Source organism: Lissotriton helveticus, chromosome 2_1 (assembly GCF_964261635.1).
Source record: "Lissotriton helveticus chromosome 2_1, aLisHel1.1, whole genome shotgun sequence".
NCBI lineage: Eukaryota > Metazoa > Chordata > Amphibia > Caudata > Salamandridae > Lissotriton > Lissotriton helveticus.
Window position 1 is genome coordinate 1509724829 of NC_136059.1, and position 14679 is coordinate 1509739507.

The 14679-nt window shown below is 43.6% G+C and overlaps 1 protein-coding gene across 8 annotated transcripts in view; it reads left to right on the top strand.

Moving 5' to 3' along the window:
- The window catches only part of SLC4A4 (solute carrier family 4 member 4), an 893491-nt gene that overhangs the window by 837731 nt on the left and 41081 nt on the right, over positions 1 to 14679 (top strand). For all 8 annotated transcript variants that reach the window (XM_078676409.1, XM_078676410.1, XM_078676411.1 and 5 more), the window contains exon 19: positions 13490 to 13668. In XM_078676409.1, the coding sequence (XP_078532535.1) occupies positions 13490 to 13668 (179 nt within the window). The remainder of the gene's footprint in view (positions 1 to 13489; positions 13669 to 14679) is intronic.

Consider the following 14679-nt stretch of genomic DNA (forward strand, 5'->3'; position numbering starts at 1 on the left):
AGGATTAAAGATCCCCATGCAGGTGGGTGCAGTTAGTGACAGATGTCTGGGGGGTCCATAGGACCCCCTTTCTCCCCTCCAGAGGGCTGATCCCAGGGGGCGCACTCACAGTGCACCACCTAGAAGGTGGCACACTATGAGTGAGCCCCCTGAGAGCTTATTTGCCTCTGTGTCCGCATCTGTAATATGGCGCAGGCGCACAGTCTTCATTTGCATAGGGCACGCCCTATGCAAATAAGGGATCGCCCCCTGATGGTAGCGCTGGCACTTTAAGGTGCGCCAGTGCTATTGGTATTACTGAAGGAGATGTACAAGACTCTGCACCCACGTCTATATTACCAAAGTGCCCCAGGGCGCACAGAGCGTGAGGAAACACCTGTTGCGCCCCCAAGGACCTTATTGTAATACAGCCCTAGATCGCCTCTTAAAAACAGTGACACTTCAGATAATAAGGACTCCGAGACCTGTCTCTTTTTTACTGCTGCCGACTAACCTTCAGGATGCTACATCACATGAGACCATCCACTCTCCCATGCTGTTTATCTTCATTAGGCTCTCTCTATAATTGTACTTTGTAATGCACTTAGTCAGAAGTTGTTTCTGCAGGTCTTATTGGAATTCCCTTGTACACCCGACACCCGTCTCACGCTCTCCATTCATTTGATTACCCTGGACAGCTTAGCCGCAATGGTCATGCTTCGGAACCAGTATTGACCAGTGCTATAAGGGTCATTGGAAGCCCATGAGTAGGCTTAGCCTAAGGAGATGGATTAGAAGTCTACACATCACAGGTACTTCGCTAATACCATCCCCAAGGAGCCCAGAGTCCTAGAAGCGCACTCCTCTTGCCAAGAGCACACACTCCCACCTAGTACCACAGTAGGGACTAATCTAGGCAGGCCATACTCTACTCCCGATCCCGCTCTCCCGCATGCTCCTCCTGCCCCCTTCATTTCATTTCATTGCTCCCATACTGCTGACATGGCATCACATACATGGCATCCACCTAATATAGACATAGGGCTCTGATAATCCCTTCTTTCAATGTTAATGGCTTAGTTAAAAGCCATAGTGTCTACTCTACCTGTGCAATAAGCATACTGACATTGCCCTCCTCCTGGAAACGTATATGTCCGACTCTGAATACCTGTACCAGCCCTTCAGCCTGGCACTGAAGCATAAAAGGAAACAAACCTCTTTAAATACCACTTACGGTAGGGTCTGGCTAGAGACTATTACCCGGCTTTACTTCCGAAAGATGAAGCGCTGAGTCGACCCCAGAGGGGTCCATGTACATCACTGCAGGATGCTCTCAGGCAAGCCTAGTTTAAGGCCTGCACCGAGCTGCCGACAATCGGACATGTAAATGTAAATGTAGTTGAGCTTATATAGCGCACAGCTACCCGCAGTGGGTTTCCCGGCGCTTGCTTAGGGAACCCTTCCTGGTATTCCCCTGTGAGATAGTAGGGTATCCACAAGGTGAAAGTCAGGCATCCCGCCGCGAGGGGCCGTTGTGGAGATTAAGCAAGCTATTGCCCAGAGTCGCAGAGTGTGAACCCGTGAGTCGAGGAGGCATCGGGCGAGAATTATCGAGTCCGTGGAATTTTTAGCCCAAGACCCGCCAAGGCGGGGAATTGAACCCTGGTCCAGGACCGATCTCAGCTTCCGGGTCTGCTGCCTCTAACCCCTGAGCCACACTTCTCCACAACTCCATGAGTGATACTACTCACCATGGAGGGTGGTGGGTAGGGGGGGTGCCAACAGCAGTGAACCTCAGCCCACAGAACGCCCCACCGCTTCTCCTTCCTCAAGACACCCGACCTAGGCCATGGCACCGCCAGAGAGACCAGAGGCTCGTCGAGGGAAGGGACTTGAGTGGGTGTCTTTGCTTCGGGTGCTCTTGATAGTATCACAGCGAGACTTTTCGTTATAGACTGGTAGGCGCTCCTTTTCGTCGAGGCTGCTAAACAAGACATGTGGCAGGGAGTATTTGCACGGATTGCCCGCCTGTGTAGTGTTTTTGTTAACCTGGAAACATACTAGCAGTTTCACAATTGCACTCCTTAACTACTGATAGTGAAAGGCGCCAGTTTTCTTTGGCAGTGTTTACTGTAGTGGATAAGGCGGTAAGCTTTAGCAGGTAGGAGAGGACGTGTCATGTTTCTAATGATTCACTCTAACCTCTGTTGTATTTTACTTTCCATACTCCATGAATTGGCAGTCTGACTCTTTCATTTGTGTACAGCAACACACAATGTGGCAGAGAAATTACGAGGGGAGATGTAGTAATGAAACTTCTTTGTGTTTTGTTTCTGTAATTTGCGTGTTTGTCACAAAGTATGTTGTTGTGGGAAGCGGGTAGAGTACCAGAAAACAGGTGGACAAATATTACTTGGGCGGTGGGGCTTAACATTGTTTTGAGTAATTATTGAAAAACTCTTCGAAAATAGAGATGCATTTCCCATTGTTGCCCTTATCATTGATGAGCTTCGTGTGTGTGTGTGTGTCTGTCGGGTTGAACCGTACATTTCTGCAAACTAAAGTAGGCCCGAGGCACACTTTGCAGTGACCGGAAGTGGCTCCAGTTCAGCCGGGGTACATCTTCAGTTTCTGCCTGAAGGACCGGTAATTTGCCTTCGAGCACTCCCACGGGTGTGAACCGCAGTGACTGGGTCTCTGTGTATGTTTGGAAGACTTGGGATATAGTAGGCCCACCTCCCACAATGTCATTTGTGCATATCGTTTCTAATCCTAGTGGGTTATTTGATAACACGATGTATTCTGGGTGTTGTAGTTTTGGTTTGACTAAATGTATAGATGCATCTGCTAGCTATGATATGTAGCACAGCCCGACTGGAATCATGGAGTTATGACAACAAGGAGTGAGGTGCAAACCCTAGTGTCTTATTCATTTCATTTGTTTGTGATGTGTCAATTCTGACGTTTTTTTCTTTTTTGTTGCAAACATATGCATGCCAATAGATGGCAATAACTTTGTATTGTCTTTGAAAGTTTAGTGGCGATTGCACGTTTGTAAAAATAATGTATTCAATAAATAAAATATACAGGTTTGCTGGTGCCAGACCTATTGGCTTTGACAAAGCCTGTTTGTTATACGTATTTGCCTGATTTATAGAGATAACCAGCCCAGAAGTGCTGCATTAGATGTGTCTTCTAAGCCACATTCGTCTCCCAACCACAGCATTAAGACCATCTCAATGGCCATTACCATTGTCTTTGTGGCAAAGAAAAGGATGGAAGTTTGTCATAACGAGGGAGTGACTTCAGAGCAGGTTTAGAGAGTTCAGACTGTTTATTATTTAATTCTTTTTATCACAAAATTGGCAAGGTCATTAAGTTTGGTTGAGCACCACCAAAGCATCACTCAGCACCACCACAGCATCACCTCAGCACAGCACTGCCTCAGCACCATCTCAGCATCACACAACACCACCTGCTCATCGGTGCACCACCACCGGTGCACCACCACCGGTGCAGTATGAACACAGCATTAACACAGCACCACCTTAGCACCAGTACAGTCCACGTAAACATCCGCACAGCACCATCTCTGCATCAGCACAACACCACCTGCACAGCCCCACCTCACCACCAGCACAGCCCCACCTCACCACCAGCACAGCCCCACCTCACCACCAGCACAGCCCCACCTGAGCAATAATTCAGAACCAACGCAGCACCACTTAATCATCGGCGCAACACCACCTCAGCATCACCTCAGCCAGCACCACCTCAGCATCACTCAGCACCAGGGCAGCATCACTTCGTCATCAGCGCAGCATCTCCTCAGCATTACTCCGCACCACCACAGCACCACTTCAGCATCAGCACAGCACCACCTCCGCATCACTGCATCCCTACCAGCGCAGCAGCAGTTCAGCACCTGTGCAGCCCCGCGCAGCATCAACTCAGCACCAACAAAGCACCACTTAAACATTAGCGCAACACCAGTGCAGCATCACCTCCACACCGGTGCAGCCCCACCTCAGCAGAAGTTCAGCACCAAAGCAGCACCACTTCAGCATCAGTGCAACACCATCTCAGCATCAGCGCAGCATCACCTCAGCATTAGGGCAGCATCACCTCAGCATCAGCACAGCGTCACCCCAGCCAGAACCAACTGAGCATCACCCAGTACCACCTGAGCATCAGTGCAGCACCACCACCTCAGAATAACTCAGCACCACAGCATAACTCAGCACCACCTCAGCATTACTCAGCACAACCTCAGTATCACTCAGAATCACCACACCACCACCTCAGCACCTCCTCAGCATCACTCACTACCACCCAAGTATCATTCAGCATCACCTGAGCATCACCTTCACAGCAAAACACCACCACCTCAGCATTTCTCAGCACGACCTCGATCTGCCCTGGAAATCTGTTGATTCTACTCTAGTGTCCCTCTGTTGCTAGTGTCGCATTGTTTTTCTCAACCTCCACACTCCTGTTGTTTATGTCTCACCCCCATAACAAACAAAAAATTATAACAAACAAGCATTAGAACAGGCAGGGAAAAGTTGCCAGCATTGCAAGAACGAAAAAACTAGAACACTTTTTTTGTTAAATAATGTTTATTGAGTAATAATAAAAGTACCAGAGTTACAATTGAACAAAAGATGAAACAATTGAATAATATAGTGTATAACATCAAAACATATTATAATAAATAACAATCTAATTCAGAGAAAATAAGGAGAGGTGAAATGAGATAATCTTATGGTTAAGAAATGAATATGTTTTGAGTTGATTCTGTTTTTAATAGGGCCGTTCAGCTGTACATATTGGCTTCTTGGTTATATATAAAGTGACAAAAGTGCTTATAACGCTTTTTTATATGAACTTTTCTACATTCTGCAGATCAGCCACAATGCTCTACTACATAGCTTAAAGACATTGGCAAAGCCAATAGCTCTGGCTAAACTGACACCTGCCTCCTCAGTTAGGGGTTAAGTGCCACATTTGTCCCCACCTTTACAGGAACAGGTGCAGATACAGATATTGCAGCACCCAATAAAAGAGGAGCTGCCTTGCTGCAACGGTGCCCCCTGCCTGCTGGCAGCCCAGCCGTTCCCCAAATTGCCCAGTGGGTTAGCCCGGTCCAACCTTCAGTTTCTTTTTGTCTTATTGCATCTCCTCCATACTTTTTATTACTGCCTCTTCTTATTGTAAATAAACATGAACACATGAAAAATAGCACTATTATATAGTGAGTAGCAATGATTAGCGATTTGAAAAAATATGTTAGTAATTGACAGCTTCTAATTTATAACTATAGGTCTTGTCCATATATAATACCGGGATGTCAAATTCTACTTCAGAGACTATTGCAGACTGAATGCTATGCAAATATCAATTACAAATAATAACACAATACAGCATTCTAACCCACTATTGAGGATTATAATTGTTAAATGCCCTTTTCCCTGAGCCGCAGGCCGGGGAGTATAAGACAGGAGACCGCTTTTAACAACCAGTAAACCAGAGGCAGAAGGGCTATATACTACTAGAACATTCCATGTTCTTAGGGTAGAATATTCTAAAATAATCAGGGAGAAACAGAAAGAAATCATTGGAATGTTAGAGCAGAAGTTCCATACCAGCAATAATGAGTCCTGAATCACTTCATCCGCCCCAGTGGAGCTCTCAACATTTCAGTGTTCTAATAATACTTGTGCTTAAAAGCTGATGTCTCACATATATAGAGTTAGAAATTCTCAACTGCGTCGGCCATATTTGAACAGTGTTCTGCCCCTTTGGTAACATTCATCCTTTATTAAAAACTGAGGTTTGCTGCAGCAGGTGTCCGGTTCCTTCCTCTCTCTAGAGCATGTGGTGTAGGTTCCTCCACTGCTCAGTGATCTGATGAACAGAGGTGGCATTTCTTTACCTAGAATGCAGGCCTTTTACGATGACCTGTGAGCAATGAAAAGATTCTCCATTGGCAGGGGAAACAGATACTTCCCCCTGTCCAGAGTGTAGCTGAGAATGAGACTCAGTAGATTTTCAATTTCCACCCTCCCAGGTTAGATGTCAAAGCTGCACACTGCCTTGGTTGTGAACATTCAGCCAGGTGGAACACAGTGCTGGTGGGAGGGGGAAGGGATGTGTGTGCGTGCAACTTGTATGGCAATGTACAGCAGTGTGGTGTTGCGTGGCGGGGGGCATGTAGAGATTTACTTCCTGAACAATTTGCCAACAAAGCAAATACCAAAATCATTGACATGGGAGATATTTTGAAGAGCAAGCTATTGGAAGAGATTTCCTGTTTCCTCGTCTTTGTTCCAGGAAAACAATGGTTTCATTAATTGACGTCGCACAGAATGTAATTGGCTCCTATGGGGAATATTTCCCACTTAATTAATAGAAATTACTTCAGTATTTTTTCTCTACATACATCAGCCTGAATTACAACATGGTCACTAGAATGGATCACCATTTTCTATAACTAAGGCAATTACTAAGATGTAACCAAGATATTAATTGAAAATGATCACATGATCCATAACTAATTGATGTCACACTTTTATATGAATGAAAGTCTATCTAGATTCTAGATCGCACACAACATATTCCCCAGTGGGAGATCTGCTTGCGGGTAAAAATAACAGTATCTGTTTAGACATGGTCCTTTCTGCAAGGTCATCATCATACTTTTTGCCTTCACCCTCCTGTTTTCAGAACCCTTTTTTTGGCTCATAGGACTGCACACTTTACTACTGCTAACCGGTACTAAAGTATGCATGCTTTCTTCTTTAAACATGGTGAAATTGGCTTACATCCAATAGGCACATTTAATTTACTTAAGCCCCTAGTAAAGTGGGACCATGGGTGCCCACATTACCTTGAATCGTACGAAAGTTGCTGCATATTGGAGGGGGGTATATGTTGTATTAGGATGACTGACTTAAACCTGCAGCCCCCACCACAAGTTGCACTTTTGCGTTCTGTCCGGAACATCTCCAAACAACTCCGTCGCTACACCTCAATAGCATTATTATTAGCGAAAAGGGAAATAGCTGTGGCCTGGGGGAGCCAGCGTATTCCTACTGTCAAGGCATGGTCAAATAGCCTGATTTACTGCAACACTAACAGCGACTTGTTTTGCTCTACATTACCAGCAAACCTCCAGACCCAGGGACATATGGGGGCCCCTAAAAACCTATTTGCTAGAACTTGGCCAGCTCTCCTCACCACAAAATCTATCTGGGATAGTCCCCACTGGGGTGTGTTGAGGTTTCACATGTCATATTACAGTGCGTCTGATCAGCTATTCACCCTAAGGTGAAATGTATATTGCATTGAAACAGAGGACCCTCTGATTATGGAGTTGATATTCAATTTTGGCTGTGGTAAAGTGTCAATCTTATGCTCTGTTCATTTTCTTTTTTTTCTTCAAAGTGTTGCAATGGTAATATGTATCTGATGATTGTTATTCTTTGAAATGGTAAATAAAGTTTTTTTTAAAGTGGGACTATGTGTACCCAGAGCCTGTTAAATGCTACTAGTGCGCTGCAGTACATATTGTGCCACCCACCTAAGTAGTATTGTAAACATATCTCAGGCCTGCCATTGCAGCTTATATGTGCAGTTTAAATCGCCATTTTGACCTGGCAAAATAAACCTTTTGCCAGGCCTAGACCTTCCTTTTTTAATACATATAAGTCAACCCTAGGGTAGACCTAAATAGTCCATTGGGTAGGGTGCAGTGTATTTAAAAAGTAGGGCATGTACTTTTAACTTTTACAGGTCCCGGTTGTGAAAAACTCTTACATTTGTTTTCTGTGGTGCAATGTCTGCCTCTCTCATAGGATAACATTGAGTTACCTTATTACATTTATTAAGTGATAACTTTCAACTGGGAGCAGGTAGGATTAATAAGTATGTGTCTAAAGAACTGAAATGTAAAACTCTCTGTAATGGTAAAGTCAGATTTTAAGTCACAGTTCCTAAAATGCCACTTTAAGAAAGTTGGCATTTTCTTGTTCCAACCATTTAGTGCCTGCAATCTGTATTCTGGGACACATGACTAGGTTTAGCTGGCAGTTGGTCTTTGTGTGTCGCTCCTAGACAGTGAGACAAGGTGGTAATAGGCGTTGGCAGGATGGGCCATCTCTTACTTGATGTGGGGCCAAGCTGTCACATACCACACTTGCACATCACAAAGCCTGTGCCTCAGCACACTCACAAAGGGTTTCACATTAGTTTTGTGTGCCCCCAGACAAGCTGAGGCCAGTGAAGGAAGAAAGGAAATTCCAAACACTTCTGGGTGGGAACCTCCAAAACCTTTTGCTACTTCAAAGCTGGCACAAATTATAAATATTGGACCCACAGACCCAACTTTTCAGTACACCTCTGGACCTATGGAAGACTCAGAAGGACTGCTGTGCTGCTCTGCTGCAAGAAGGACTGCTACTATGTTGACCTGTTGCCCTGCTGCCTCAGTGAAGAGGACTGGACCTGTATCTTGAACACAACACCACAAGGGTTAATGGGCTGGCCTCCTGATTAGAGCCTCAGGAACAGAAAAGTCTCTAACCACTTTGAACCAGCACCTGGACTCTGTCTTTTCGGAGTCGTGTCCCCCAAGTGGTGCCATCCTAGTCCTGGACCCTTGGAAGTGGGTCTGAAAGTACCCTGCAAGCCTAACTGTGATCTTTTGTAGCAGGACCGCTGAAGCATGACGCATCGCCTTACAGCCCTGCACTGGAACTCCCTCTGCTCACCTCATCCCCAAAGCAGTATTTTGCATCGTAAGCCTCCATCTATGAGATCCTTGACGACGCAGAGCCTTGTTGATGGCTTCATCGGAACCGCTGCTGCATCCTTGACGCAGCCCGCACATCGCCACCTGCAGTTCATCTGAACTGCCACTGCATGACGCACACTCACTATGGGATATGGCTACTGTCCGCAACTAGGATGTAAAGTACTTTGTTCAGCAGGCCTAACTTGGACCCTGTATCTAGCCCACGCTTCATCGACGTCAGTCTCACCTTGTGATTTTGTCCTGGTCTGGCACAGCCACATAACCACAGTTGAATCTTTGTGCTTCTAGGTACTGTTTTTACTCATAGTTGGATTTTTGTTGTTTTGGTTCTCAAATAATTACTAAATTGTACTGTGTTTTCTAAATTGGTGTTAAGAGTTTTCTGGTGTTGTGTTTCCATGTTATTACTGTTTGAAGTGATGCATAAATACTTTACACATTGTCTCTAAGTTAAGCCTGACTGTTTTGTGCCAAGCTACCAGAGGGTTAAGCACAGGTTAATTAATTTGGGGTTTGCTTATGTCCCACCATGGCCAGAATTGTGGTTGCTGCCTGAGTATGCCCCCCCCACCACCCAACCAGTATCCCAAGTTCCTACAATCTGGTACTAGTTTTTAAGTTTTGTATTATGCTTTAAAGAATGTTACATGTCAACGTTATGGTTTAGTGCTGCAACTGCAGTTATTAAACTATGCCCTGCTTCTATACATTAGGTATTTTCTCATAAATAGCTTTAAATATTATGTGGGTCACTATGTATAATAAATCAGATATATCTTCCTGATATTTAATCACCATTACAGGGCAAAGTTAGATTTCTGTAAAACAATACAGTGGTGTTTTTAAGTCTGGCTAGTCAGAGCAGATGTCACTATACCTTATGTGAGCAACAGAAAATTAGTTTTTAAAGCTTTTATTATCGAGGGGCAATGCTGTGCCCAAATGTTGTTTCCGGTGAGTACAGATTTTGATGGACAGAAGTAGTGCTTTTCTGCTGAAAAGAATGTTTGCTTTGCATGTTTTTTCATGTGAGAAAGCTCATGCTCAGTACCTCAGAACTGCGTTGGCTATGGCGACAAGACAATGATCATTAACTTAGGCCCGATCTGTGTATTATAAAACGTTATGACAAAGGCAGTAGGCATGACTTATTTATTGTGAAAAGCATATATTAAAGCTATAGCCCTGTACAAGTGCATTGTCATTACATTGTGCTAACGCTGGCAGACAGGTATTTACCACAGGAAATTTCAAAGATTACTAAAGTAGACCAGGATTTTAGTATTAGTTGCCCTTTGTGACAAAACCTTAGAGTAGAGATTTGCACCCTGATACTCCTAGGAGGGGTTGAATATGGTTTACCAACTGTAGTTTGTGTACATTTATAATCTCCTGAGGGTATATTTATGTCTATGTGAATGATAAGGTATTTCTATAGCATAAACCAAGCCAAAGGCGGCAGAGTGCTGTACATGGTTATATACGTGAGGGTTGCCTTGTGGGGAAGCATCTGCAGAATTGAGTAGGGCTGAGTTGTTTATATTACAAAACCAATGGTAGAGGTGAAATGACTGAGTGGGTCACTGGGAACGTTTAAGTCCGATGCCATAGCTCTGGCTATGTATTATGAAAAGGTGCGGTAAAGGCAGCAGGCCTGTGTGATTTGATGTCAAAAGCATCTGTTAATTCCAATAAGCATTTAAGGTGGTTTGTCATTCCACTGTCTTAAAGGCTGTAAACAGATATTTTGCTACACAGAATCTCCCAGATCACTGTAGTAGGCAAGGGTGTTAGTGTAAGGTGCCCTCTTTGACAAATACTTGAAGGGGAATATTTGCAGCGTGATCATCTTTGTTAGGACCTTTTCAGAGGAATGGCATATTGATTTGCAAAGTGTAATTTTGAATATATTTGTAATTTTTTGATAGTATTCTTGATAGTTGCCAGTATATGTGCAATGCAGGAGACCTCCGTTGGTTATGGAGACAAATTAATGATTAAGACTGTAGGTTTGATTGGTTCATTGGGAAAAGTTATGTCAAATGCCATAGATCTGCTCTGTTAATTATGAAAAGGTCTTACAAGGCATAAGGCCTGATATACTTGAATGGAAGAAGGCGAGCAACGGCGGACCGTAGTAGCTGCACTATCCCTGCTATATTCCCCTTGTAGTTTAAAAAAAGATAGTTCGAGTCAGTGTGCACATACAACTCCTGCACCTGCCGTTGTTGGGTGCCAGCTGCCAGAGAGAGAACTATACCAAAGATGGAGTGGTGCACTACCAAGGTGATATTCTCAATAAAGTATGTTGACTTGCTTTGTTGTATCAAATAAATCCTTTATTTTCAATGTCATCCAACAATACAAAGTTCCAGCCAAAGGGTTTCCTTCATTAAGCAATGAACTTCTTCAGGGCATTCGTAAGTTTATGGACGGTGGAGAGAAATGTACTTCAGGTCCCCGTGTGTTGTAATATGAGGGATGCGAGCTTGCTCAGGTATGCTCGTGGTGGTTGTCACGCCTGGGCCAATCTTGTTCTGGTCAGTAACTTACTGACCCGAACAAGATTGGCCCAGGCGTACTGCACCACAGGACTACGGATCCTGGCCCTTATCAAGGAGGCCTCATCCGTTGCATTAGTTTGCACCTGCAAGACAGATGCATCCTGTAACTCGATCTTTGGTATAGTCCTGATATACTTGTTGTCAAATGCATTTCCTAAAGCCAATAGGCCTTTAAGGGTGAATTGTTATTACACTGTGCTGCAGGCTGTATACTAGAATTTCCTCACATAGGCTCTCCCAGATTAACTCAGTGATGATTACCCCTTCAGATAAATTGTGATGATTTGCATGGTTAACATCCTTGTTGGACTTTCTATAGAGGAGTTGTGGATCGTTTTGCCAACTGTAACTACCTTGCGATAACACCATATAGGAAGCCTGGGTTGGTTGCAGTGATAAGCCACGTAAAAAAGGGTAGAGACATGATTGGTTCATTGGGATGGGTTATCTTCAATTCTATTGATTCAATCTGTGTATTAGAGAAAATTACAACAAACGTAGTAGTTCTAGCTTATTTATTGTGAGAATCATATATTAAAACCAATTGACGTTTATTAGAGGATTGCTATTTAAAGGATTTTGATGTTGATTACTTCCTTTAATAGACTGTTGGAGTTGAAGATTCTCCATGTGATTTACCCTCTTAGGATGGCAGGTGTAGTTGTTTGCCAGGCCCTTGTAATAGAAAATGCTCTACGTACATACATATACATGCATATAGGGTGTTTAGGACAGTCATCTTCTGTCTGTTTGAGTGTTTTTCACATTCTACCTCTTCCCATGACAGCTTAATGTATGGGGCAATGGTTTACCTTTTTTCTGTCATTTTGCCTTGTAAGTGATGACATTTTGCCTGATCACACGGACATTTGTAGAAAATTAGCAAGCTTAATTGCTTGGACTGGTGGATCACTCATTTAGTTTTCAATTTTTTTCTTTTGTAAGTCACCTTTCATTTTTTTCTTTACTGTTTTATGTTTTTTAGAGCTCCCAAGACAGACCCCAAAACTGCTCACTTTATTTGTATTCTTTTAATTTAGCTTGCATATGCTTGTTGAGTTCGTGTGTGTGCTTATGTTTAACTGTGGATGGGTAAGTGTGTGAATTCAAGGATGAGTCACTAGGTAGAGATGAATAAGTGTATGAGTGCAAGGCTGAGTGACAGAGTACCTGTATGGTGACTTATTAAATGCTGTACTCATCAGTGACCAAAGAGGCACTTTAATTTACAAATCAGATCTACTGGCATTGCCAATGCGTATTTATTGCTGAGAATCGTAGTTTTTCAATGTACTAAATCATACTGCGCTTAATAAATCAATATAGAAATCGATATCACTATTTAGGATGCTTGGCATGAAGCATCAGTTGTTCATTTTGCTATATTTTCATATTTTTCCCACATAAACCTCCTACCTTTGGTGTTTTGAGATCAGGCCCTTTTCAGGTTCATAATCAAATGTAACTTTGTTAAGAAAATAATTAAATTAAGCAAAGGCATATGCAAACAGATTTAAAAGATCTAGTTGTTAATTCCTTCCAAGTATAAGTAAGCAATTACATTTGATAAAAATGGTGTAATATTAAAACATTTAAAAATATATATATATATTCTCCACGCTATATTTTGATGAATGTATATTTTAAAAACAAGACACGCAAAATTGATTTCTCAAATATTGTGAGAAACTTCCCATACATAACTACAAAGAAGGTTATTGGATTGATCGATGCGAAACATTCCCAGCCTTTCTATACACACTTTCATGAAAAATTCCAATATTTTTAACTGTTTACTGGTTGGCTGTATCGATTTGTAAGTAAGACAGTATCACTAAGTTGAATCTCATTTGTTCATGTACTGAACTAATTTGTCATTTTGACAATAATATATGCATTAGATACTTGATTCTCTTGGAGCAGTTGACAGTTGAATAAGGAAAATTAGATGGAGGATGTTGTATGCTTTTGGCAGATCACCCATGGCTGAAGATCACATTAAAGTCTCCAGATCTACAGAGATTACTAGTCTGTGATGCAAACAATTTCTGGATCATGAAGATGTATGTTTGTTGCTGAAGCTTGGCTCACCCTTATGACTCCCCTTTGCTGGTCTTGTTGTCCTTTATAGAAAGGTGCCGGCTATCACCTGGACCTCTTCTGGGTGGCGATTCTCATGGTGGTGTGCTCCTTCATGGGTCTGCCCTGGTATGTCGCTGCTACTGTGATCTCCATCGCACACATTGACAGCTTGAAGATGGAGACCGAGACCTCCGCGCCCGGAGAGCAGCCCAAGTTTCTGGGAGTGAGGTACGTAAAGTGACCCAAAAAGTGTGAGCTTCATGTTCTTCTGGAAATAATGCACAATACTGTTTTCTCAGTATTAAACTAGCTGATGATCCCAGTGCATACTTTAAAAATGCTCCCAACATTGTAAATATCCTCCTATCCTCAGACACTCTCTTCTTCACTCCTTTTCTTTCTTTTATGTCGTGCTATGCGGTGGTGGATCCTCAAAAGCAGTTGTTCTTTTTTTTTTCTGTTCATTATCTTTAGAATAACAGCAAATATCTAAAATGCAAGTAATATCTGAAACAAATAAAATTACAGGATTAATGTTTGAAATCCGGCCAGGGGGTCCCATGGCGTTCACAGGGTACAGGACACCAAATGTAGCAAGTAGGGAACTTTCACTCTTAAGACTTTCTACAGTAAGTGCTCCGGGACAACACCGGGCAGTTTGGCTCATTTTTTGTACCCATAGGACACTGTGGTGTTAAAGGAAGGGCTGCAGATGCTGGTACTGCTGCTTCTATTATACGGACAAATAGTGGCGTAACATAGGCCCCAGTGGTACTGGGGGCCCCCTCAGCACAGTACCCTGGCATGTGAGCTCCTGACTGACTCCGGAAGGGGGTACTCCGTGTACTTTGAAAGGAGGACCCTTCAAGTTTCTTTACGCCACTGCGGACACACACTTTCGCCTGCCTCAATCTCCCAGATGCATTCCCGACTTTGTATGGGGCTGTGACCCTCTATAAATGAGGAAGCACTTTGCCTCTGTGCCCGTGCCGTATTACAAATGAGGGTGCAGAGGCAAAGGAGCTGTCCTGAGGCGCACTGATGTGCTCCACATAGTGTTATCGCACAGTCAGTGTGTCCCCTGAGGGCACTGCTTAACCCCTTGTCTGCTAGCCACATTCCCCCGCTGTGCTGGGGGGAGGGGTGGCGCGTGCAGCACCCAGGTGCTCATGATGAGCTCAGCTCGTCATGAGCCACGGTGGTCGGGTGCTCATGACCAGCTCAGCTCGTCATAACCAC